The 23,067-nt window shown below is 42.3% G+C and overlaps 2 protein-coding genes across 7 annotated transcripts in view; both read right to left on the reverse strand.

Moving 5' to 3' along the window:
- The window catches only part of KIAA1143 (KIAA1143 ortholog), a 259,367-nt gene that overhangs the window by 140,970 nt on the left and 95,330 nt on the right, over positions 1–23,067 (reverse strand). The gene's annotated exons all lie outside the window — the stretch shown is intronic.
- ZDHHC3 (zinc finger DHHC-type palmitoyltransferase 3) overlaps positions 4–23,067 on the reverse strand; it is a 34,591-nt gene continuing 11,527 nt past the window's right edge. For 3 of the 6 annotated variants that reach the window (XM_064444073.1, XM_064444074.1, XM_064444071.1), the window contains exons 2-7: positions 22,442–22,771; positions 19,678–19,802; positions 16,358–16,454; positions 14,385–14,466; positions 12,483–12,613; positions 4–3,802 (exon numbers count right to left, since the gene is read on the reverse strand). In XM_064444073.1, coding sequence (XP_064300143.1) covers positions 3,563–3,802; positions 12,483–12,613; positions 14,385–14,466; positions 16,358–16,454; positions 19,678–19,802; positions 22,442–22,747 — 981 coding nt within the window. In that variant the 5' untranslated portion in view covers positions 22,748–22,771 and the 3' untranslated portion in view covers positions 4–3,562. Of the gene's footprint in view, positions 3,803–8,094; positions 9,760–9,779; positions 11,429–12,482; positions 12,614–14,384; positions 14,467–16,357; positions 16,455–19,677; positions 19,803–22,441; positions 22,782–23,067 lie in introns of those variants that run through there. The other 3 variants (XM_064444072.1, XM_064444075.1, XM_064444076.1) reach the window with 3 other exon arrangements.

A 23,067-nucleotide genomic window follows, 5' to 3' on the forward strand; every position in this document is an offset into this window, starting at 1 on the left:
GTCTTTGGCAGATAAAGTATTAGTTCTTTAATAAGTACAATAGTGACCAGAGGCATAAAAAGGAGTTACAAACAGCAAAACATATATATTTTCAAGAGACGTAAATTCTTTACTTGCATAGAAAACCTCCTGCAAAAGACACCAGATAAGAAGTAGAAGAACAGTTTCCACATCTGCCACGACCTTGTCCATCATGTATTAACACCTTGCACCGGAGCAGCGATGGGATCTCCAGCAGACTGCAGAAAGTGCTCTCTAGGAGCACCTTCCCCAGGGCCCAGCAAGCCAGCTAGGACCAGAGCAGCACAGCCTGAAGACAGGGGCATGATTTAACAAGGGGCAAGGAGTGCACAGAGGGAAAGGAAGGAAAATTGTGGGTTTGGTTTCAATTTCATGAAAATCACATTTGGTCTCAAGCTACCAGGTAGTCATTAAAGAAGGAGGTTTATGCCACAGCTGTGGATAAAATAGATTTTTCCAACTTATGAAGACTTTTAAAATTTCTGACAGCTGACACACTATATGGAGACAGAGAGGGGTACTGGCACTTTGCAGGGGAGGGGGACAAGGGAGACTGATAGCCAAGAGACACCAGAACAACCAATTCGCCGGACATAGGAAGTCACCCCACCAGGTCCTGGGGGCACCAGAGCCAGGGCTGAGCTGGAATGGGTCTGTATAGTGCACAGGGACATGTCCCAGTCTCTCACTCATACTATAACTGTGCTGCGGGAGGAGTAGAGATGGCTGTTCTGGCTCTCACCCCCCTCTTCACACTGCTTTTCCATTTCAGCTATTAAAAAAAAGAAAAAAAGCCTAGAAATGCCTGCACCTGAAGAACAACATGAGTGGTGGGCAACAGAAGTGAAGGACGCCTGTCCTCATGATGAGGTGAACCAGGTTTGAGAGTGGTGGAGGAAATACACTGCCTCCATCTGCACCTACCCAAAGCCACACAAGTGGGGTCCGTGTCCCAAGAACCATAGAATCACAGAATGGTTTGGGTTGGAAGGGACCTTTAGAGGCCATCTACTCTGACCCCCCTGCAGTGAGCAAGGACATCTTCAGCTAGATCAGGTTGCTCAGAGCCCCGTCCAACCTGACCTTGAATGTTTCTAGGGATGGGGCCTCCACAACCTCTCTGGGCAACCTGTGCCACTGTTTCACCACCCTCATAGTAAAAAATTTCTTCCTTATATCCAGTCTAAATCTACCCTCCTTTAGTTTAAAACCATTACCCCTTGTCCTGTCACAACAGCCTTGCTAAAGTGGTTGCCCCCATCCTTCCTACAGTCCTCCTTTAAGCACTGAAAGGCTGCAATAAGGTCTCCCCACATCCTTCTCTTCTCCAGGCTGAACAACCCCAACTCTCTCAGCCTGTCCTTGCAGGAGAGGTGCGCCAGCCCTCGGATCATTTTTGATGTTCCAAGTTTTGATATTTTGAAGCATCACCACAACACAGGGCAAGGGGGTCTTACCCAGGCTGACATCTCCATGCACTTGCCTCAAGGCAACTTTCAACCATCAACCAGTTTCTCCCCCCAGGACCCTGTAGCACCATTCCCACTCTGCAGATGCGGCACTGGAGACAAGGACATTAACTGGATACAGAGGCTGAGCAGCAAAACATGAGCTAAAAAGGGCACTCTTACTTTTCCTCCTTCAACACCCCTATTGCTCCCTATAGGAAATCCCTTATAGATCTGCTTATGTCCCTGGTGTCCCTTTCCTGTGGGAAGTTGCAAGAGAGGAACGTGGGCTGCTACAGGAGCAGGAAAGCTTCTTCCCTCACTATCACACTGCTGCACAAAGCAATGACATTCAAGACCTCACATCTAAATGATGTGAGAGGACATCTCAACTCCCCCCAAGTGCAGGGTGTTTCCCTTTGCCAAAAAGGTTTTTATAAATACACATGTCCTAATGATTTATTTTCTAAATCTATTTTCCATTGAAAAAAAGGAGACATCCAGAGGGGATAGGGGATGGGATGACTGTTTGGGAATACCCACTGGGTTTTAGCCAAGCTGTGCTCCTAACAACCACGGCACTTGGTTTGTTCCCAGACCCTTTGCCAGAAAAAGGGACTGCTGTAGCAGAGGACAAGTCCAGGAGAGAATCTCATCCCTCCACAGTAGCCCTGAATGTCACACCATTAATAGATATTCAGATGCTTTTTTTGGGGGAAAAGAAAAACATCTTGCACAAACTCCATTTGGCATTGCTTCTATAAATAATAAAAACTTCACCTAGGTCTTTCACAATACCATGCTTTCATCCCCAAAACTCCTTTCTCTTACTTTTGAGAAGAAGCAATTCTCTTTGGTCCACATTACAGGAGAGGGGGAGACAAAGTCAAGCATCTCCTGCGAGGCAAAACCAGGAGCACATCTCTATATCCTGCAAAATTTACTGACAATTAAGCTAATGGAGATGACAAGACATTAAAAATAAACCCAATTGAAAACCAGTCTAAATTAAAGCTACACTAACTGACATCTGGAACATGCCAAGTGTTTCTCCTGTGTCTGAACGCAGCGGCTAGCGTCACCTTTGCATGACTTTGCTGCAACGATTTCCACCTGCAGTAACGCCTTCCTTGAGCAATGCATGTTCCTTCAACATGTTCACCAACATTCACCAGGAGCTGGCTGCAAAATTAGTGTAATGAAACCCTGCATAATGGCAAGTACTAACAGGGCAGTGTTAAACGCCTCCCTCTCTTTGACCACAGAAACAGCCTCAGTGCCTCGCCTAGACCAGCTGTGTGCTTTCTGGGCTGCAGTTTGGCCAGGCAGCTCCCACTCCACACGTCCTACCTGCTAACGAACCGCAGCCCCTGGGCAAAAGCCTCCCCCACCAGCAGCTTGACAACCCGGCCAGTGTTTGCCTGCTCTCTGCTGCACTGGCCACAGGTGAACGGCCCCACCGGCCCGGCACCGCCACCAGCTCCAACACTGCTCAGCTAAGCAGCATGTCTTGCGCAGCCCCACGAGCACAGATGGTTAAGATTTACGCCTGGAGATGTTTTGTAGCTCGCCCATCTGCTGCGTCGGTATCCCACCTCTGCTAAGACCTGAGCACCAGCAGTTTTCATAATCCAGAGGCAGCATCCATGGGATGAGCTCAAAAGGATGTGTTTTTCAAGAAAACCTTTAGAGCTGGGCTTATCTGGCCATTGCGCAGGGCTTATCATTTAGCCCCCCAAAAAGGGTGTAAGAACAAAAGATTAGTCAGGCTCCTTAGGACTGCACATTTCTGGGAGCTGGGACCAATCTATCTGACAATTATAAACTTTCCTTAAAAGGCCAAGTAAAGCTCAGGAAAGCAGTTGTCACAAGTCTGAAAATGAGCTGATGAATCTCATCACTTACAAAGCTTTCCCTGGAGATTTGCATTGCTTCTGCAAGTGCTGTACCTGGCTTCCAGATAAATACTCCTGAATTTTTTAATGCACCAAAAGTATGTTAAAGAACAACCCCTTAAGTCTCCAGCACAAGTAGTTATTAAAAAAACCAAAAACACCTGAAAGCTGCTTTTGACATCTTGGTGGATGCTTTGCTTATTCATGTAACACTTGGACGGCAACGTCTTGAGCGAGAAACTGCTCAATTTCTTCTTGGGTCATTATTGCAGATGCAGGAGCTGCTGCCGCTTCAGCCGGCGCTGGGCTCTCGCAGTTCAGATTCGAAAAGGGACTGAACCAACCCAAGGAGAAAGCACCACCGAATGCCAGCTTCATTCCTTCCCAGCCACTTATTTTCTCCCAGCTTGGCTTCTGATTTTTAAGACGCTCAATACCCTGCAAGAAGAGAAGAGTTTTGGGTCGTCTCACATTTATAGCCTGCATTTGTGCACTAACCGCTGCAGCACATGCAAAACTACGTGTTCACCAACATTCACCAGGAGCTGGTTATCTACAACCAGGATATGATGTTATTCAAATTTTAGTTAATAATGAGGACAGGCATCCTGTGTTACTGAGCTTCATTCGTGAATTTAAAAACAAAATCCTAAACCAAGACTAAATTCATGGACAATCTAAATCTCAGAGACTTATTTCGGTATGAATTGCTATCGATTCTAACGGCAAAAAGCTGGCTTCTAAAAAGCCATCCCTTTTGGAAACATGGATCTCTTATCCCGATGCTTTCTGAATCCCTTCAAGGAGTAACAAAATACATTTACAACTTGAAATTTCACCTTACTTGGGGACTTCTACAATAGCTCGGATATAGGCAAAACCTGCAGTATTTTGCAGTATTTTCTAGTGACCAGGAATCTACAATGGCCACATCTAGGCTTGTCACTAGAAGCTGATGTAAGAACAAGCTTACTCCGTGCCAGTTAAGACCAAATATTTAAGAACAAAATTTCCATTTAACAAACTGTCAAAGACAAATCACAATACAAGCCAGATACCAGCAGGGAGATGAGGAAGTCGCTATAGGTGGAAGAAGAGGTCTCAAAGCAGGACGAGCCTTGGTCAGTCAAGATTCTGACACATTCTCCCTCCAAGAACATCACTTTTAGTAACACAAATATTTTGATTGTATTCAAATAACAGGTCCACCAAATTTGGGCAGCAATATTTTTCCTAGTAGTCTTTTCCATGTAGAAAGAAGGAACCAAGTTGGGTTTTTTTGGGTTGTTTCGTTGGGTTTTTTTGGTTTTGGTTTTTTTTTTTTTCAAGGCTACCACTATGTGAAATAGGGCATAAATTTTTAGGCCTATCTTCTGCACCATGTAACAGAGGAGTCAGATCTACAGCTGTGTATGATATGCTCACAATGATATCAAAGCGACCATGCAGAAACTCTGTTCTTAGAGAAGCAAGGATTCTGGATCCAAGTTCTGAGACACTCAGGACAGGAAAAATGAGCAAATTCAGTGAAAACCACTAAAAAGAGCAGTTTTAGAAGAGCTGGATGAAAAATACACTTGTCACGTTCTAGTTCTGGAGGTTTTCCCTAATGACCCCCAAAACATTTCAAAGCCTTGCAGAGGGGGAAATGAATACACGCAACAGCTCAGCAGCACCACATCTGCGCTTGCAGTAAACCTTGTAAATAACATGACATTTTAATACAGCAGCAGCTTGGTTTTGCAATAACATTGAGTCAGCATGAGCAGGCCCGGGAGAAAATACACCGTAAACTGAAGAAATACGTGCAAGGCTTTTGTGAGCTTCATTCATGCCCTGTTTCTTGTGCTGACTTAGGAAAAATCCAGCAGTGAATGCACAGAAAGAAAAGACACGATACCAAAGCAGAAGTCTTCGTGGTTGCAATTTTGGGAAAAGTTCAAGCCCCGAAGCACAAACATGCATCTTGCAACGCTAAGCACAGGCATGTGTCCCTTTGCGCTGCTCCCAAGCTCGCAAACGCGCAGCTTCAGCTGTTCCAGGGAAAATCCCTTGCAGCCCCCGGCCCCTTGGGACGAGGCACTCGGTGCTGCCGCAGCCAGCGTCAGTCCTTAGCTCCTTGCCGGGCAAGCCGGGAGAGGGGCTGCACTTGTACATGACAGAGCAGAACCTAAGCAAAGCATTTTAGCGCTACCATGCACTTTTCCTCCAGGATAGTCTGGTTCCAGTGCCCCGCAGCCACGCAGCCAGCAGGCAGATGGCTTTTGCAGCTTTAATTAAAGCAGAGAAACACCTTTGGTCGTCAGCTGCTCCTTAGCAAACTGCAGAGGTTTCTAATGCGTTAGTAACAAACCATCACCACGGCTGCAGCGTTTATTGCGTGAGTATCTAGAGAGAAGAAAAACAAGTAGCATGGGGCAGGAGGAGAAACCGACACCAAGCACTGAAACCCTTCCCCGGCAGCACAAGCTTTAACCCCTCCCTCAGTCATGTGCGTAATCCAGTTTGATCCATGCTGCCATCTAAATTGGGAATAAGGATCTTGACCACTTCTGGGCAGCAACCCCTCTCTTCCCTTCCCTCCCCCCAAAAAACATAGTTCACCTGCTCTGACCGGTATCTGCTAACCAAGGCGACAGGCAAGGTCAGGCTGAGGTTGTACTAATGCCAGATTAGGGAGCAGCTAATCGGACAAGCAGGAGCAGACTTTCTCCCAGCCCGACCTCACTAATCCCTTCAGGGCGCATACTGAAAATGAGCAAAAGTTTTAAAAATTGTACCCTGGTCTTATTTTGGCTGCCTGCCCCACAGTCAGTAGGGAGTGACGTTTTTGCCTTAAAAATTTAAGGGGGATGGAAGGAATGCACAACTGTTGAAGACGTTTCATTACTGTTTAATGAAACTTTTTTTAAAGAATATGTTTACCTAAAAATCTCTCACCATTATTAGAAAGTGAGAATTTTGTATTTCAAATTAAACCAACAACTGTTTCTCTTTCCCATCATGCAGCTATTTCACCTTAAAAAAAAAAAAAGTGCTCAGAAAGCATCATCTTTCACTATTCCAGATTACATAATTTTGAACAAACACTGGAAGAAGAAGACATACATAGAGAAATATAAAATACAGAACACTCCCATTTCAATAAGGGGTACAACATTGCAAACGCAGGACAGTAAGACACGGTTAACCCGTAACCACTGCGAGGCTGTAGGATACACCCCGTTTCTCCCACTATTGCCCTCAGTATCTGCTCCTGCGCAGTGCCAGAGGAGGATGCTGGGCTGCGTGGCCTGACCCAGAAGCAATCTGCAGGACAGTTCTCCCGTGTTAGAAGAAATGCATTAATTTCTTCGAATACGCTTTTAGAATCCAAAAGAAAAGGATGAACAGAACAGGCAAGCATTGTAACAATTTGTCCGGTGTGGGGAAGACACAGGAAGCCTTGCTAGCAGAAATCATGATTAAGGCAGACTTTCCCTACAGCAGCTCCTTGCACTCATTTCTGCTTGGAGCACTGCTCAGCTTTTCAAAACAGCACCGTCTTTGCTTGAGTTTGTCCTTCAATTTCTCTTGGCCACACTAAAAGAGAACTAGCACCTGAAATCAGGTAGTCCTGCCTGAGAAAATACTTCCCGTGAGCAAATCGGTAAGTCTGCCTTTCTCATGTTAACATTGACCCACATTTAGTATCATTCAAATTGCACCTCTAAGTTGTACAGTGCAAGTAAAACTGAGGACCCCCAGTTACTGAGGCACACACGCAACAGGTACCGAAGGGCATTTCTGCAAGCTGTGATGATGCCTCATTTAAAATGAAAACAGTTTGACTGAAAATATCCATACTACATAGCACTGTTTAACAACTTCCATTTGTTTGAAACAAGAAAAACTGAGTACAAATTCTTCCAAAACGGCCAACATGCCAGAACAATGTAACCCATCTTCCTCCAGAATGCAGAATGAATAAGGGTAATTAAAGTAAACCATAACTGGAACGTGCACCAGTGGAATTTATAATCAAACCATTTTTTAAAGCAATGAACTGCAGAGAGATGCATTCGCTTGTTAATTGCCTACATGACTAAAGCCTCCCCCCCACCAATACATCTGATTTTGTGTCAAGACAGTTTTAGGGCCTGATTCTCTACCAGTTCAAGTTACCACCTGCATGTGCCTCATCAGCTGAACTGATCCCAGCCAAAGATCCAGCCCTTAACCATTAAGCAGGGAGCATTCTCTGAAAAACACCATTACATACTAAAATCAGAGCTACGTCTTTATTTACAATGGCTTTCCACTATCAGCGGTATCAGCACTATAGAAACAAAACCTAAACTTTTCCTGAACTTTTCATTAAGGAAATGAGTAGGCCAAGGCCACACTTCCTTCACAGTATCTTCCCACCGAGGCACAAGCGCGGCCTGTGGCTCCCTCCGTGCAGCAGAGATCGCAACGTACCCCTGGATGATCTAACCCCGAGCAAGTAGGATTGCAGAAACAGCCTGTCTACACAGCAGAGCACTTACTGACAGCCACGTCCAAGTGGTAAAATAAAACCACTGATTCGCAGATCAGTATATTACTAATTAACTAATTTTTAAACTTAAAGGTTGAACATTTAATTAACCTTTACATGCTTCTGCCTGCTCGTGTACAGAAGTGAAAGTTCAGAAAACCATTACAGATTTTTCCCAATGTTTGAAGTGAAGGAAGAAAATAACAGCAAACAAGTTTTTGGAAAAGTTTTATTGCATTTGTTTTCCATATGGAAGCATTGACAGATTGAAAAGATGCAGCATTCACATTACTTCCAAAATGAGACATCCATTAAATTTCTTCTTCCCTGATTTCCCTCCCTTCCCCCATGGCTTTGAAGCAGTCTAAAGAGGTTGTTTTCCAAAAAAACCACCATTTTATTCTAAACCAAGGAAAGAAAAGATTCCTTGGAAGTCATGGACACAGCTGATTTGTATTTTTCTTTTGTTTGCAATTCATTTGATAAGCCCATGGGAGTCATGATCCAAAAATATAACAAAATTCCTGCCTGAACACAAGACGTCAGTTGTAGTTACGAATGGTTTTAGCTCTACCCGTTTTTGGAATGCCTTCTGTCCCTCCCACTTTCAACACCACACAGTTCATAACAGTATGCATGCTCCCTACCATCAATATTTCCCACTTTAAAACACACATATAAGTGTGTGTGTGTTTACACACATACACATGTATGCATGAATGTGAGAAAAGATTTACCAAGCTCTAAAACAGGGCAATGCTAAGAATGTAGAATCCATCACCCTGGTACACCTACATATCCCGTCAGTATTAGTCTTTAGAGCAGCCTGGGCATTCATGTCAGTTTTTCACATTAACACCGTTTAGCAGGCATTGCTCTAACAACTCATTTACCAAGACAAACACACACAAACAAGATGACTCTGCTATTCTAAACATTTGAAAATTAGATTTCTTTCTTTCTTTCCTGCAATTGTAAGGCATCTAATAATCCAAAGAGTCTTCTAAATCTGCCAGAGTTACCCTAAAGAGGGCAACAATTTCCTGCGCGCAAGGGAGGGAACAGACCAAATAATGCCAGAAAGATGGAATCAGTTCTGTGGCTGGAAGGAAAAAGGAGGGTGGGGTGGGAATTGCTGTTGGCAACATTTGTTTTAAGTACTTCAACTGTATGCGATCACCAGGTCAACTGGCTCTCTTGCTGTGTCGCGTTCTTGTCTTGCACCTTTTGGTAAGTGAAGTGTCTGCTTCCCCATTCAAGTTCACTTATGAAAGAGCAATGTGCTCCTTCAGGAAGTCCAAAGGTATCTGTGTAGGGCTGTTGGCACTCACATGTCTTCCACAGAGCTCATCACAGTCAGGAGACAGCATGAGAATCTACTCAGAAGAGGTGGGTCACGACAGAGAAAGAGCATCCCCTTCACATTAGTTACGCCATACAGAAAGCAGAGAGAAACAAAGGCCAGTAAAGTTAACAAGATTTTAAAAATTAGAAAGAAAAAAAAAAAAAAAAAAAGAAAAGCAGCAGCAGTTTCAGCCAGAGATATAGAATTATCTAAAATTGTGGAATACAGGGCTTTTTTTTCTCTGCAATTATCAGCCATTTAATAGACATAAAAAAGTTTGTTTTGCTTTTTGTTTTAAACATTCATGGAAAATTTGTAACAGTAGTGCTGCAATATGTTTCTATTTTAGTGGAAATGCTGGTCAAGAATTCCTCAGACCACATACTGGTATGGGTCTGCTTTTCCTTGGTCTGGTGTTGCGAATGGGCTAAGCCATGCTATAGAGAACGGATGGCCAAATACTGCTTTCATGTTCATCCATTTTGTTTTTTTAGCCCATCTTCTCTCTTCCTTTTTCAACTGTTCTATTCCCTGAAAACAGAAATATCACATTTTCAGTCAAACACTCAGATTTTGTAGTTCTGGATTTGGGGAAAAGGTCTACTCTCAGTTACCCCTTATCCAAAGTGTGGAATAAAAAAGTAAAAATGCATCTACGCTGCCTTTCCTTTTCTTCTCATTGAATTATACTTAAAAAATCTTAAGGATAGAAAGTATTCCTTGGAAACACTTTCATTTTGTTCAGACCTAAATATTTCATAAACCTTTTAAAACCTGCCCTCCAATTGCCTCTGATGTCAATTAAAGAAACCCCGCCACCTAAAACCAAACAAAAAAAGTATGTGCTTTAATGGCTGAAAGCATTATGTGCTAACCAGGTGGAAAAGTTTTAGAGGAAACCATTATAAGCTTGCAGACAAAAAAAAAAACCCCAAACCCACAAACCCGAAGATAATCTCTATAATGCTCTCAGATTCACCAAGCAAGTTCAGGAAGTGCCCATGGCTCAGTGTAGCTGACTCTACCTGGTGCCTCTTCATGTTTCATTAGAATCACTGCTAAAACATGCACAGGCTGACAGCAGAGAGAAAGGATTAAATAAGATACCAATTTGAGAGAAATCATTGGCATTGTTTAGTAAAGGTTAGAGGGTGAACAAAAATAAGCCATCAAGCTATCAGCTGAAACATTCACTAGTCAATCATTTAAAAGGAAAAAAAAAAAACCCAACCCTGTATTTTGTCAAAAACCCACAAAGTAAATTTGGTCTTTCAGGAAAGCTATGCCTGGCTGCCACAGAAGCAAAGTGAACGAGTGTAGTCACTGGAGAGCATTACTCTTCCACAGGTAGCAGCAGCAGGCACATCACCCTCTTCTTTAACTTCAGATTTTTCACAAGGTAAGCTTGTCCTGACCTACGTGTCTCTCCTGCGCTACAGATTAATGCACTGTAATACATCTGCATGTCTCAAATTACCGCTTCTGGGAGCTCTGCAGAACACAACATGGGTCAACTGCAAGAGCTGTGCTGATCCGTGGAAAACACCACCTCAAGAGACAACACCAAAACACTAGGGTTCTGGGTCCTGTCAGGCAGAAAAGAAGCATCTGGGCAGGACAGCGTATACAAGATGGGGAAGGAGGTCTCCCAGTGATTGGAAGAGGAAGGTGAGAAAGGGCAAGGCACAGCCCTATCTCTAAAATGTGAAGTAAAATGCTGCAAGAGACCACACCAGGAAGAATTTCACCCAGAAATATTCTTCTGCTCAAAACAGATTCCTTGCCAGACACAGCTGGCGCAATGCTAGAAGATCAACGAGATGTTCCACAGAGCAAAATCCTTACTGGTACATATTTAAAAAAGAAAACAAAAATGAAAACCCGCAACCCAACAAGGGGAGACCAGATTTCATTTTTTATTTTAGATTGTGGCATTGTTCCTTTAACATCTATAAGTTCCCAGAAGTTGAGGGTAAGGGAAAATTAGGGGACTTATTTGGGTGTCCATCTGTGGGAAGCAGCTTCTAAAAATTCTTGACAGGTTTCAAAGATTGAGAAATTCAGATGATGTTTTCACAGGCAGCATTGCTAATTTACGCACTTATTGATAAACTCAAGCTCAGTGGGATCTTGTTGTTCTGTACAACACTGTACGTCTTCCTGGGGCTCTCCCCAGCAAAAGGGCAGTGGAAGTCTTCCTCTGAATATGGAAGAGTCACAGTGTGAACATCAGCCTCTTGCAGAAGCCAAAGAAAGTACTTGTTTGTACAAAAAGTATTGCAAAAAATACCCAGGAGCGACAGGTTATTACAGTCTATAATGCTCTCTAATAGCAGCAAAAATACATATTTTAGCTTCAACTGGCCATGGGCAAGGAAGTGAAGGTGAAAGAAAACTAAAGGAGGCAGGGGAGGAAATAAGAGTTGTCACTCTTTTAGGACTATCACTTCTCTTCAACCACTCCAGTTAATTCAGATATCTGAGCATGCTTGGTGAAGGCCAGCAGTATTCACAAGTGTGGGAACATCCCCAGGAGTCACAAGTTCCATCTTTACAGAAGCAGGCAAATGCAGGGATATATGATGGACTGCAACACCATGTAACTTCTACTGTGCCATCTTTGAATTGGGGACAACATGGTGGCTTTGCAGCAGACAGTACCCAGCAGGTTCCCATGAGCCTACTCCACTCCCTTTTCTTTTTCCCTCTGGCAAGAGTTTTTGAACTCTTTAACAAGTGGCTAAAACTGGAAAGCTAGACTAAAAGAAGAGTGAGAGAGTGTGTGTGTGTGTGGGGGTCTGTGTGTGTGTGTTTATATATATATAAAAATATATATATCCCTCCCCCACCTACTCGTCTTGGCTTTCCAGCGCATAAAGCTGTAAATAGTGACACCAGGGGACACACAGCTGAATTTCAGACAGTACCAATGTAAGAGTACTTCATTAATGGAAAAAAGGTTCTCGAATCCACAGGGACAAATACTCTATACAGAGTAATCCCTGTTACCAGTGCCTACCGTGTCAGAGGTACCGTGAATGCCGCATCCCAGCCAACACATAGGTATTCACTACTTCTCACAGTAACCTTCAGAGAGCACAACCCAGCACTGTGCTAGCTCTATTACACTGGGTCTTCCCTCAAAGGTTGCACATACATCAACTGCCTGTGCCATGAGATAAAAACCTTGTAGCGCTTCCCTGTTTATACAAACGGTGAGAGAGAGAGTAAAGGGGAAAGCGTGTGACACCCACCGTTTCATCAGTGCAGATGGAGTGTACTTGGGTCCCAAACATAACTGAGGTGAAGATGAGAAATAGGAGAGCCTCAAAACACAAGAGGATGAGAAGAATCACTGTAGTTGGCGGAGAGAAGGAACTGCATTCTGTGAAGACAAAACAACAGAGTTGGAAGGGGAGAGATCAGGTAATGCAGCAGCTGCAAAACACCTGCCAAGCCACGCATTTTCCATACTCAAACTGTCAAAAAAATTATATGATCACCATTCTCAAAACGGAGCACAGGGAAGCTCTGACATTGAGGATATTCGACAATGAAATGATCACTCCTGCAAGTTAAAAACAAACAAACAACCCCCCCTCCCATAAAACCCCCTGCAACACTTCAAGAACACAACCTTCTTTTCCACTTAGGTGTTTCCCCAGCACACTGGCTAGGACTCCACTCTACTCCATTTCACCTGTAGCTTCTCTCTTAAACCTTAATCTTAACGGGTTTTCCACAGTAATAAACTCTCATTAGAAATCTCAAGCTGGTGGTCAGGACTCAAGGATAATTATTTCTGTAGCATCAACATAAAACCAGAGTATGTCTCCTTTCATAACTGCTCTGTCATAATATAAAGAAGGGCAGATTAAACCAAAGTCTTAATTTTTCCTCATACTCTATAGTGCAAACTCAGGCAAGAGCTGAAAAACAAAATACCTGAGGAGGTAACTATAAGAGAGGAGCGGAAGAGAGGAAGAGAAAGAAAAATGTTATAGGGCAAAAATCATAGCGTTGAGTGTTGTGTCAGAACATCTGCAATCCAAGAATGAGCATCACCAAAACCCCCTATTTTTCCTCATGAGATGTTAAGCTTTAACAGATGCACCACAATCAGGGGCTAACACAGACAGCACAAATCCAAGGCAGCTGGAACAACAAATACATCTCTTGTAACTGCTCTGTTCTGCCACCTAAACCTGGGACAGGTGGGAAAGTGCTTCCCCCCACAGACTCTGAGAAAGCTGGCAAAGGAAACTTACCTTTTGACGTATCCTTCCCCTATGGCCCTGGCCACTGTAGTCAAATCCAGATGTTCTCAGTGACAACCAGCAGCTGTTTTATAACGTTCTGAACTGCAGAACCTTGTCAAATTCAGTTCATTTGTGTAAATGTACCAATCCTCTGCAGTATTCTAAACTAAACCCCGTCATTATACTGAATGACACAACTGAAATTCCAAGAAAAACTACGCTAATGCTCTTCCAAAAATCCACAAGCAGCACATACCTCTGCACACACATTCTTTGACAGCTTGCCATTTCATTCAGCATTACCTAGAGGATTTCCTATATCCATTTGTGGTTTCAAAAACACATCTCAGCTGGCTTTATGAAAATTTATTCACTGGCTGCTGCAGAGTGAGGGCTAGGTTTTTGTTTGGGGTTTTGTTTGTTGGGTTTTTTTTTTTGTGGAAAGGACTTGTTTGTTCTTGTGAGGGTGGATTTTTGGATCTGAGTTAGCATGTTTTCCTGGCAGTCTTGCAAGAATGATTCACATTACCCTTTTAAAAAAAAGCATACACATTCTTCTTATTTCGTGTTAGCATTCAGAAAATCAGTGCTGTGTTCACGTCAATGGTAGACTATTGCACACATACTATCTAAACATCTTTACGTCTCAGCTTCTACCTAGGTAGTATCAGGCTTAAGTTGAAACAGGACTTTTCAGGACAGAGATCCCAGCAGGCCATAAAGATTTACGAAGTTCCAGGACTGATCATAAAAAAAATAACAGAGATATCACAGCAGAGCCCTGATAGCATTCTTCTGAAACTAGCATAAAAGGGGTCACCTTACAAACAAACGACATTATACGGTCTCATTCATAGGTTAATCTGGTATTTTAATGAAATTTTTGTTAGTACTTACTTGTCCAGTCTTCTTCAAAGCAATACAAGAAATGAAACCCCACCATGATTAGAGCATGCAGGGAAATCAGTGCTATATACATCTGAAAAATAAAGGATGTAATATAGGTATCAGGTAAGTTTAAAGACCGAAATGCTAAATCTTCCAAACACTTTAAATAAAGCAAAGTGTTAAGACTTAAAAAAAAAAAAGGCGCAAAACCACAAAACAACCCACCAAAAAACCCAAACCACAAAACCCGAAACAAAAAACCAAAACCAAACCCTCTCATCCCCCTAAACAAGAACCCTGAAGCTGGCAAGTGCCAAGACTACACAGATTCACTCTGGCCCTACTAACAGCTCTGAGTGCACAGGAGGGAGACTGTTTAACTTGAAGCCAGCTGTACACAAAACCCACCCTCCTGCACCCCAGTGCGGCCTTCCGCACAGCTTACTGTCCTCATCTCCGCTGGGCACAGCTCAACTTTCAAAGAACAGCAACTCTCTGACATAGGGGTATCATGTTGTCAGAGCGTACGTCCTTGCTCTTGAGAGCACTACAGTTTCCCAGAGAAACAACAGCTAATTTGTTTTAACCACAAAAAGCACTTCATCTATTTTCCAGCATGAGTTTCAGAAATTTTTTATTTTTAATAAGTATTTTACCCTGAGGCAGACACTGGCATGGGAAGTTTCTCTCAAGCTTTAATACTTTGTACTTAATCCTTTTTGGCTTAAATTAGGTCTTAGCTGTGTAATAAAAAGCATTAAACTATACGCAATGCTACACATCAACTACAATTTACCAAGACAGGGCTAAAAAGATGACTCTCCTGAACCTACAGACTTGACAAAGTTCAGCAGATATTAGAAGTAAGAGAGATTTTGTTACAAGAAACCCCTATGGAAGCAGTAAAAGGCCATAGGAGAGTATTTTGGTTTTCACTGCAAGATGAGCATGCTGCTGTTCTTTTACCTCCTCAGGTCTCAAAAAGAACAACCAAGAACAAGAGAACAATGAAGTTGTTTCTTTCAACTACATTAACTGTTTAATACAGCCTGCTTGAAAGTAGATGCCAGTTGCAACAGAAATCCTTTTGATAGGATTAACACACCTAGCTGAATCCTCATGGTGAAAAAACAGTTGCTCAAGGGAAAGAAACAGGATTCAGTTTGCTCTGTAATCCACATTCTAACAAACCACACTACAGAAGAGTAAGCCTTTCCATTTAACTGAAAATCTCCCCCTTTTTACTTGGTTTTATGAGAACGTTCTTCCTTGAACCTACAGATGTCTCAAAAGACTTATTAATAAAAGAGAGCACTGAAACTCAGCCTTGTAATGTTCACGCTACTCCCACGGGATATCTGCAGTTTGCTTTGATGAAACGGATTTCAACCCTTCCATAAATATGTAGTATTCAAGTTTGCACTCCTGTTTTCTTACTCATAACGCCACAAATACAGTACAAAAAAGTCAAACACCTCCTTGGTTTTCATGTATGAAAATACACCACTTGCAAGTAAAAGGTGGGTAATTCTTGCCAAAGGGGATGCAGACTTCCCACTCCTCACTTGAGATGTGGCAACAGCTCGTATTATATGATCCCACACGGGAACTCATACAACTACAACATTTAGGAACCCTACAGATGGCCTGGGACCCTACCAGCCACAGTACAGTATAAAAGGACAGCCCACGCCTCAGATAGCTCAACACCACAATAAATACTCACACTACGAAACAGCGTGCTGAACAACTGTCAACACAAACCTCACAAAACCCTGGCAAACAGTTCCCGTGATGCCTTTTCCCCCATTGCTGTGTTGTGTGCGTTCCCTAATTAGTGAAACAAAGTCTGCAACAGCTCCCTGTAACTGTTCTGAGACAAGAAAAAAAGAAGCCGCCAGCCAGCCTTTGGAGCAGCTTCACACACAGCATTTCAGTGCTGCCCACTGGACAACCTCAAACACCACTTCCAAAATACTTACTGTAAACAGTACAAAGTACTTCTGGTTATTCTCTCCTACACAGTTATTGACCCATGGGCAGTGATGGTCCATTTTCCGAATACACCTCTTGCAAACACTGAAAGAACACAGGTCTTTATTTATAGCACATTTCATTCCAGGAATACAAGACTTCACAGAGGTTTGGGGGACGTAGAAATCAAAGGGAAGAATCAGAGGTGAAATTTCAACCTAAATAAATTTACTGGTCACTGCATTTATAAATTTACTGGTCACTGCATTTATATTTGTGGTTTGCTCACTTGACTATGACTGTTCAAAATGATCCATAGAATACCAAATCACCATTGTAAAAAATTAATGCCAAGTAAGACACATTAGCATAATATTCCCACCAGTGGTTCTGCTATAATATGGTTTGAACAATACATTCAGGCAGACGGGCGGGGGGGGAACCAAACAGTGATTTAACTTAGTTTTAACCTATTTGGTCTGTGAAAATGTCCACAGATAAAAAACCAAAAAACAGAAAGATATGAAAAGCAGTAATGAATAAAGATATTTTTCAGAGTTCCTAGTAACAGGCTAAGGTTTATTTACTAACATTAGCTGGTAGCAGGAACTTGGAAAAAAGAAAATTAAATAAAGCATTAGAAAAGATTCTTGACATCAAGGTAAGCCACATACTGCAGTACCACAATACACATTCAAGGTAAAATCAGATGTTAAAGCACTTCACAAAACCAGACTAATAAAACCAAAATTCAAATTCTTGCCAACATGCACACTGTGTCTCGAAGTCAAATAATTAAAAGATGATTATTTTGTCTGAACATCATTCTCTTGTTTAGTCAGTAACTGCTTCAACTCACATAATAAAGGAAGTCTTTTTCTCTGCTGCTTTCTCATATGATAGGAGACGAAAGGCAGTCTCCTGATACCACATTGCACAAACAAGCACAGAAATCAAATATGAAACAGCACAATACCCCAAAACAAGCAAACAATAGACCCAGAAAGGAAACAGCCATTCCAGAACAATTCTGGCAGCACTGAAACAGACAGGATCCACGGCTCTGCTAATTGTATTTTTCTTAAAACAAAAAAAAATATTTTGAACTTAATATAAACAATAAACTTCAACACCCAAATGCCTAAGGGAAACTCAAACAAAAACATAAACACCTTCTTACCAGCACGTATGAATAAATAATAGAAAACCTCTCTGTCAGAACAGCCTTGCAACTCACTTTATGTGGTAGGAGCGGGTAATCCCCACGGACACATCCTATGCCTGAAAAACAAGTGAATTGCTATAGCCCTGAACCTAAATGAACGGTTGGTTGGGCAGGCCCCAGCCTCCCAGCATGGGGGCCAGATGAAGAGCTGCTTCCCCTCGGGCAGGCACAGGTACCATCCCCAGGTGCAGCAGACAACAGGAAAAGCCTCGTTTTGCTAGAATAAGCAGCTTGAGCTATGGGGGGACTAAAATCAGCTGGCACAGTAAAACCAATTTATCTGCCAGATAATGTCATACTTTGTATAACAAGTTATCAATTACTGGTTTAAAAAAAAAAAGGGGGGGGGGGGGAAGCAGGGCAGGTGGTATAAAGCAGGAAGATGCCTCCCTGTGGTCTAATTTACTTTGTGCAGATGTGCACACACGTCCCTTGAGTTCTTAAAGAACCCAAGCAACCTCTTCAATTGCTCCAAGGTCCTAGTTCCCCAGAGGGACAACCTGAAGCAGCCAAGCCAAAGATGACCTCCGTGAAGGAGGTAGCAAAAGCTGAGAGGACATTTTTTTATTCCACGCATACATACCAAAAGCAATTGGATGAGAGGCAGAACGTGAAACTAGCTGGTGGAAAAGGGAACTGAGAAATTAAGACTGAAAACTATAGGCAGCAGGGTTTGCCCATACTCAAGACATGCTCCCCCTGCTCAACCATTCAGCTTCCAAATGCTGGAAGGAGTAGTTTGCTGGGCATGAAGTACTCACAAAATAGCATATGAATCAAAAAGCACTCTGGTCCCTCAGGCATACAGCTAGCAGTACCTCCAGCTGATGCATACACACAGCCTTGGCGTATGAAAGTCCAATAAAAATCCTCCTACCCCACAAAAGACATTTGACTGAAGATTCTCAACAGCATCAGTGCTCAGTGGATCAGCTTCTCAAATCTTAACGTCTATAAAGTTATCTTAAAGCATAGAAATAAGGACCATGGAGATGATGTTTTGTCTTTAGCCAGAGAGGCTTTTTCATTTACCTACACTGTAAGCCATCAGCAAGACAGCATTTTAGATGCGAAGTTTCATTCATAATTGAAGAAGTGTCAGAGGGGATTTTACAGTAGCATTAATAAGTGATAGGCATGATCACATTGCTCCTCATCACCATCTCCTGATTTTTATTAAAATAAAACAACAACAACAAAAAACATTTGCAAACCAACGGTCTGAAAATAAATATGAAAAATGTTAACAGCAGAACAAGTAGTTTGTTCAGCTCAGTACCACACGTTCCCTTCCCCACAAGGCCCCTGGCACGTAACCGTGATATGAGTTCTCTCAGGATGTATTCGGTTTTGAGTAGGTAAGGAAGGGACACCAGTGCAAACTCATTAACTACTTACTGGAAAGCAGGTTTACTTGTTTTAGAAGCAGAAGAGAATTTTAGGAAGTAGGTTGGTTTTTTTTTCCTCACTGCCTTTAGTGCTGAAAGCTCACTACCAGTTACTTTCTTCAGGGAAGTTTATCCCACAAGAAAAAGAAAGGATATGACAGATCAGTAGGCATGCTGATCTATCACAAAACAGAAAACAAAGTCATAGGACTCAAAGAAAACGTGGAAGTCAGAACTCTTTAAAAATACATATAGTTACCCAAACTTTATTTTTAACTTAAGTACCACTTCTAAATAGAATCTACAGTTAGACAAATGGGTTTGTGAATAAAAACAGAAAGGACACCGACCTTTTGAAAGACATCACACTTCATGGATTTCTATGCATTCTGGTATATAACGTCTTTTTAAGTCATGTTTACATGAAGGTTTATGGCATGTCAATTACAGGTCTGCTGTCCAGCAGCAGTCATTTGAAGTGTTTCTCACTTTGCAGAAAGTGGCCCCAGACTGCTATAGATGAAAACTTGTAAGGAAAGGCCTGAGATTTTTTAGAGAAGCTTGAACCTGTCTTGCACTATTGGCCACAGAATTTGGATGCCAATCTCCCAATTTAATCACTCAAGTCTCAGATTCCATTAACAACTTGGATCAAGGCACACTGGATAATTCTTGAGGTCTTCATAAAAGAACATTCCTCAGAAAAAAACTTTACCTGCAGTGATGTGCTCTGTCAGGTTTGATGCTACAACACTTTGGGCACTTGTAAACCACCTGTCCTGGCTTTAGCTGTAAACTCTCGATGAACTCCTTTGTGGCATTACCTTTGGGTACAGCACCCTGCAGAAATAAAAACAAACCAGAAGATTAACCTGTGGACATTACAAGTGCTGAGAACATTAGCATGACTTAAAACTATGGGAGGAGAGGGATGAGAAAGAAATAAAAAGCTTCTCTAACATCAACAGTTTCAGGAAGGGCACAAAGATTCAGAATAAAAATTAAAATGAGGTCCTAATATATGGAATTACATACTTAAATATAATTTTGGTGGTTTTTGCTTGTTTTTTTTTAAACAACAGTAAATCCTCACTTAAGCAATTAGTCTTTTGTAATCATATAGTAACCTTAAAATATTTAAGAATCCTCATCCCTTTCTTCACATCTAATCAACCAATTTATCATGCCAGAGTTTTATAATCAGAAACCAGAAACCGCAGATGTTTTATTCCAGTAGAAGCAGCTACTTCTGAAGTATCATCGTATACATTAAGAGTTGCTGGTAAACACCTCATGTATTTATAGCTATGCTTCCATTTTGTATTTGTTATTTAAATTAGGGTTTAACATTCAAACAGGGAACACTAAGAATCCTCCCACCTGAATAAGACTAGGCAAAACATTCTTAGCTGTGCAATTTCCACTTTAAAATCCATGTCTTTAAACAGGTAACATATTGCTGCTGCAGGAGCCTCAGTTCAGGAGTTTCCAGCCTTTCTAGGGCCCCCGCTCCCCCCCCCCAAAAAGTCATGAAACATGCTGTACAAAATCAGCGCTGGTGCACTATCACAAATGTACCTCTGTGGATGTAAGGCTTTTATACTGAAATAAAAACAGGGATGTAATATTTTAACAGATTTCTGATGGAACAGTCTCTTTTTAACACACCTTTACAACCTCCCAACAGCAATAAACAGGAGCAATACACGATGAGAGAGCTGCACGTTAAACCAGCACTACAAGGCTTTCTTAAGCAGTCCTTGGGTTCTTCCACAGAAACATCCCAACAGGCCTGACCAATTTAAAAATTACCGAGACCAATTTCCACAAAATGCTACAACTCATGTTCTCTCTCCTTAGTAGCCAGCAAAGCTCAAAACATGAGGAATGTTTTTAGCAAGAACCCACAGGAAGCAGTTCCTGAAAAGCATAACACATGCTATCAATTCTGAAGAATTCAGGTGTTCATGTGTTTGTAATAAGAATTCTATTTGTTTGCCTCAGCAGTGCTTTCTGTTTCATTCTGATCCTAGGCATGCCCCTGGTTCTCCATGTCCCGATACCTTCCTTCATCCCTGACTCACGGTTTGCCAGATGTTGCTGCATCCCCTCATTTTATCTTCCCCCCTCCATTTTATTTAGCTGATTTACTCATAAAACAATGAAACAAAATCTCACTGGCTCTCGCCATCCGCACACAAAAATCCCACCACAGGCTAGGAATTAAAGTATCTTTTCCCAATTACTCTGCATAGAGATTGTATCTGCTTCTCCAACACTGCTTGCCCAGCCTGCTTCAGAATACAGCTTTTGTTTCAGAAGAGTTCCTGCTAACTCTGCAAAATAATTCCAGCGACCTGAAGTCTCCTAGGCATTAAAGCCACACAGCATAAAATAATTAACAACAAGAACCCCTATGATACAAGCTATATAACAAATTGCTGCAACCTTCTGTTCCTGAGTCCAATGACTAGAAACTTTAGAGCCTCAACTACTGCTTACAGTTCTGCCCAGCAGCAGTAGCATGCGATGCATCGGTCTTCACCATAAACTGTGAAATTACCCAAAATCAAGCCATTTCTCAGTGCTGTGGCTTCTGGGAGAGCTGGAAACTAAGAAACAAAGATTACACTGTAGTTTTAATGGCACCTAACAGGGTTTCAAGTAGGAAATGACATTTGGAAAGAACACGTAGAGTATCAGAGGCACAGCACCATTCCCAGCAGCAAAAAGAACACTCAGGAGGAAGGGGACAAGAGGAGGCTGAGCTTGTTTCTCCTTCCACTGACTAGCAGGGATGGGGTTTTGAACTGAAACTGTCCAGAGGTTATTAAGCAAAATAAACCATCACAGGCCACTCAGAATAAGCATCATGGTACTAAACCATATCTTCTCACTCGCTGAAAGACAAGAAAGCAACACACCAGATCTCTCATAAAGCAATGTCCTATGGAGACATACAAGGGGTCTTCCAACTCTGATGCTTCCTGCCTAAGAACTGTCAGCTCTTAGCACGATCACATAGTATTTATTTCAGCATGGTCCAATAGTATGAGAGATGGTGACATGGCTTTCCAAAACAACACACATTCTACTCCGTGTTCTGCTGAAGCAATACTTGCCAAGGCAGACAACTAAAACCAGCTTTTCCAGCTTTCCTGTTTGTCAAGACACAACAAGCCAAACACAAGATCTGCCACTGGAGAGCAAACAGTGTCAGAATGTAACACTCTCCCTCCCAGTGCAAAAAGAGGAACTGCTTACACAATGGGAATCTAAAGCTGGGTCCTTGACGTTGCATCTGACTTGAGTGGGATGAGAAATTAGCATACCACATCAGCAGCCTCACACAGCAGGCTGACACAGAAAAGTTATTTAAATATCTGCCACTCACTCAGCAACTGAGTTACCCAACATCTAGCAGACAAGAAAAACACCGCCTGTTTCTTTCCAAGACATACAGAGAGAGATATACTTACTGGATCTGTCAGCATAGCACGAAAATGTGAAGCCAAAGCGAGGAATGCCAAGGTGTTGAACAGTGTGCCATTGATGACACTATAAACATAATCTCTCGATGGAACTAGCATGACAAGAAGGACTACAAAGTCGGCATAGAACACCAGCATCCAGGTAACGACAGCACATGCAATACCACAGCCATCTCGAATAAACCACATTGTTCCCAGGGAAGCGCGGCTAGGAGGTGGAACACACTTTTCTGGCTGGAGGTATTCAGGTTTCCTTTCAATATCTCTGAAGCGGTGGACTGGAGTAATCATCATAGGCTATTATGTCCATACTTGCATCTGAAAGAGAGTCAGAAACAGCATTCACTGCTTTGCAAGACATGTAGACCTCCGTTTGTGTAATGGCCTGGCGATCATGTGGGAAATTCCAAATTGCAGAAAGTGAGTTGAAAAAGCAAAAAAAGTAAATAAATCAAACATGAAATAATGGATTTTGAAACCAGGCTCTTGCGCTTATCGGAACACTTCTTACCCAGAAGACTCTCTAAGTGCTTTTAAGGCTTGCTTAATCACACACTAAGTTCACCGGTGTGCCACCTCCACTCCCCCCAGAGCAAAGGCAATAACTGTTTTAA

The sequence above is a fragment of the Phalacrocorax carbo genome, chromosome 2 (genome assembly GCF_963921805.1).
Source record: "Phalacrocorax carbo chromosome 2, bPhaCar2.1, whole genome shotgun sequence".
NCBI lineage: Eukaryota > Metazoa > Chordata > Aves > Suliformes > Phalacrocoracidae > Phalacrocorax > Phalacrocorax carbo.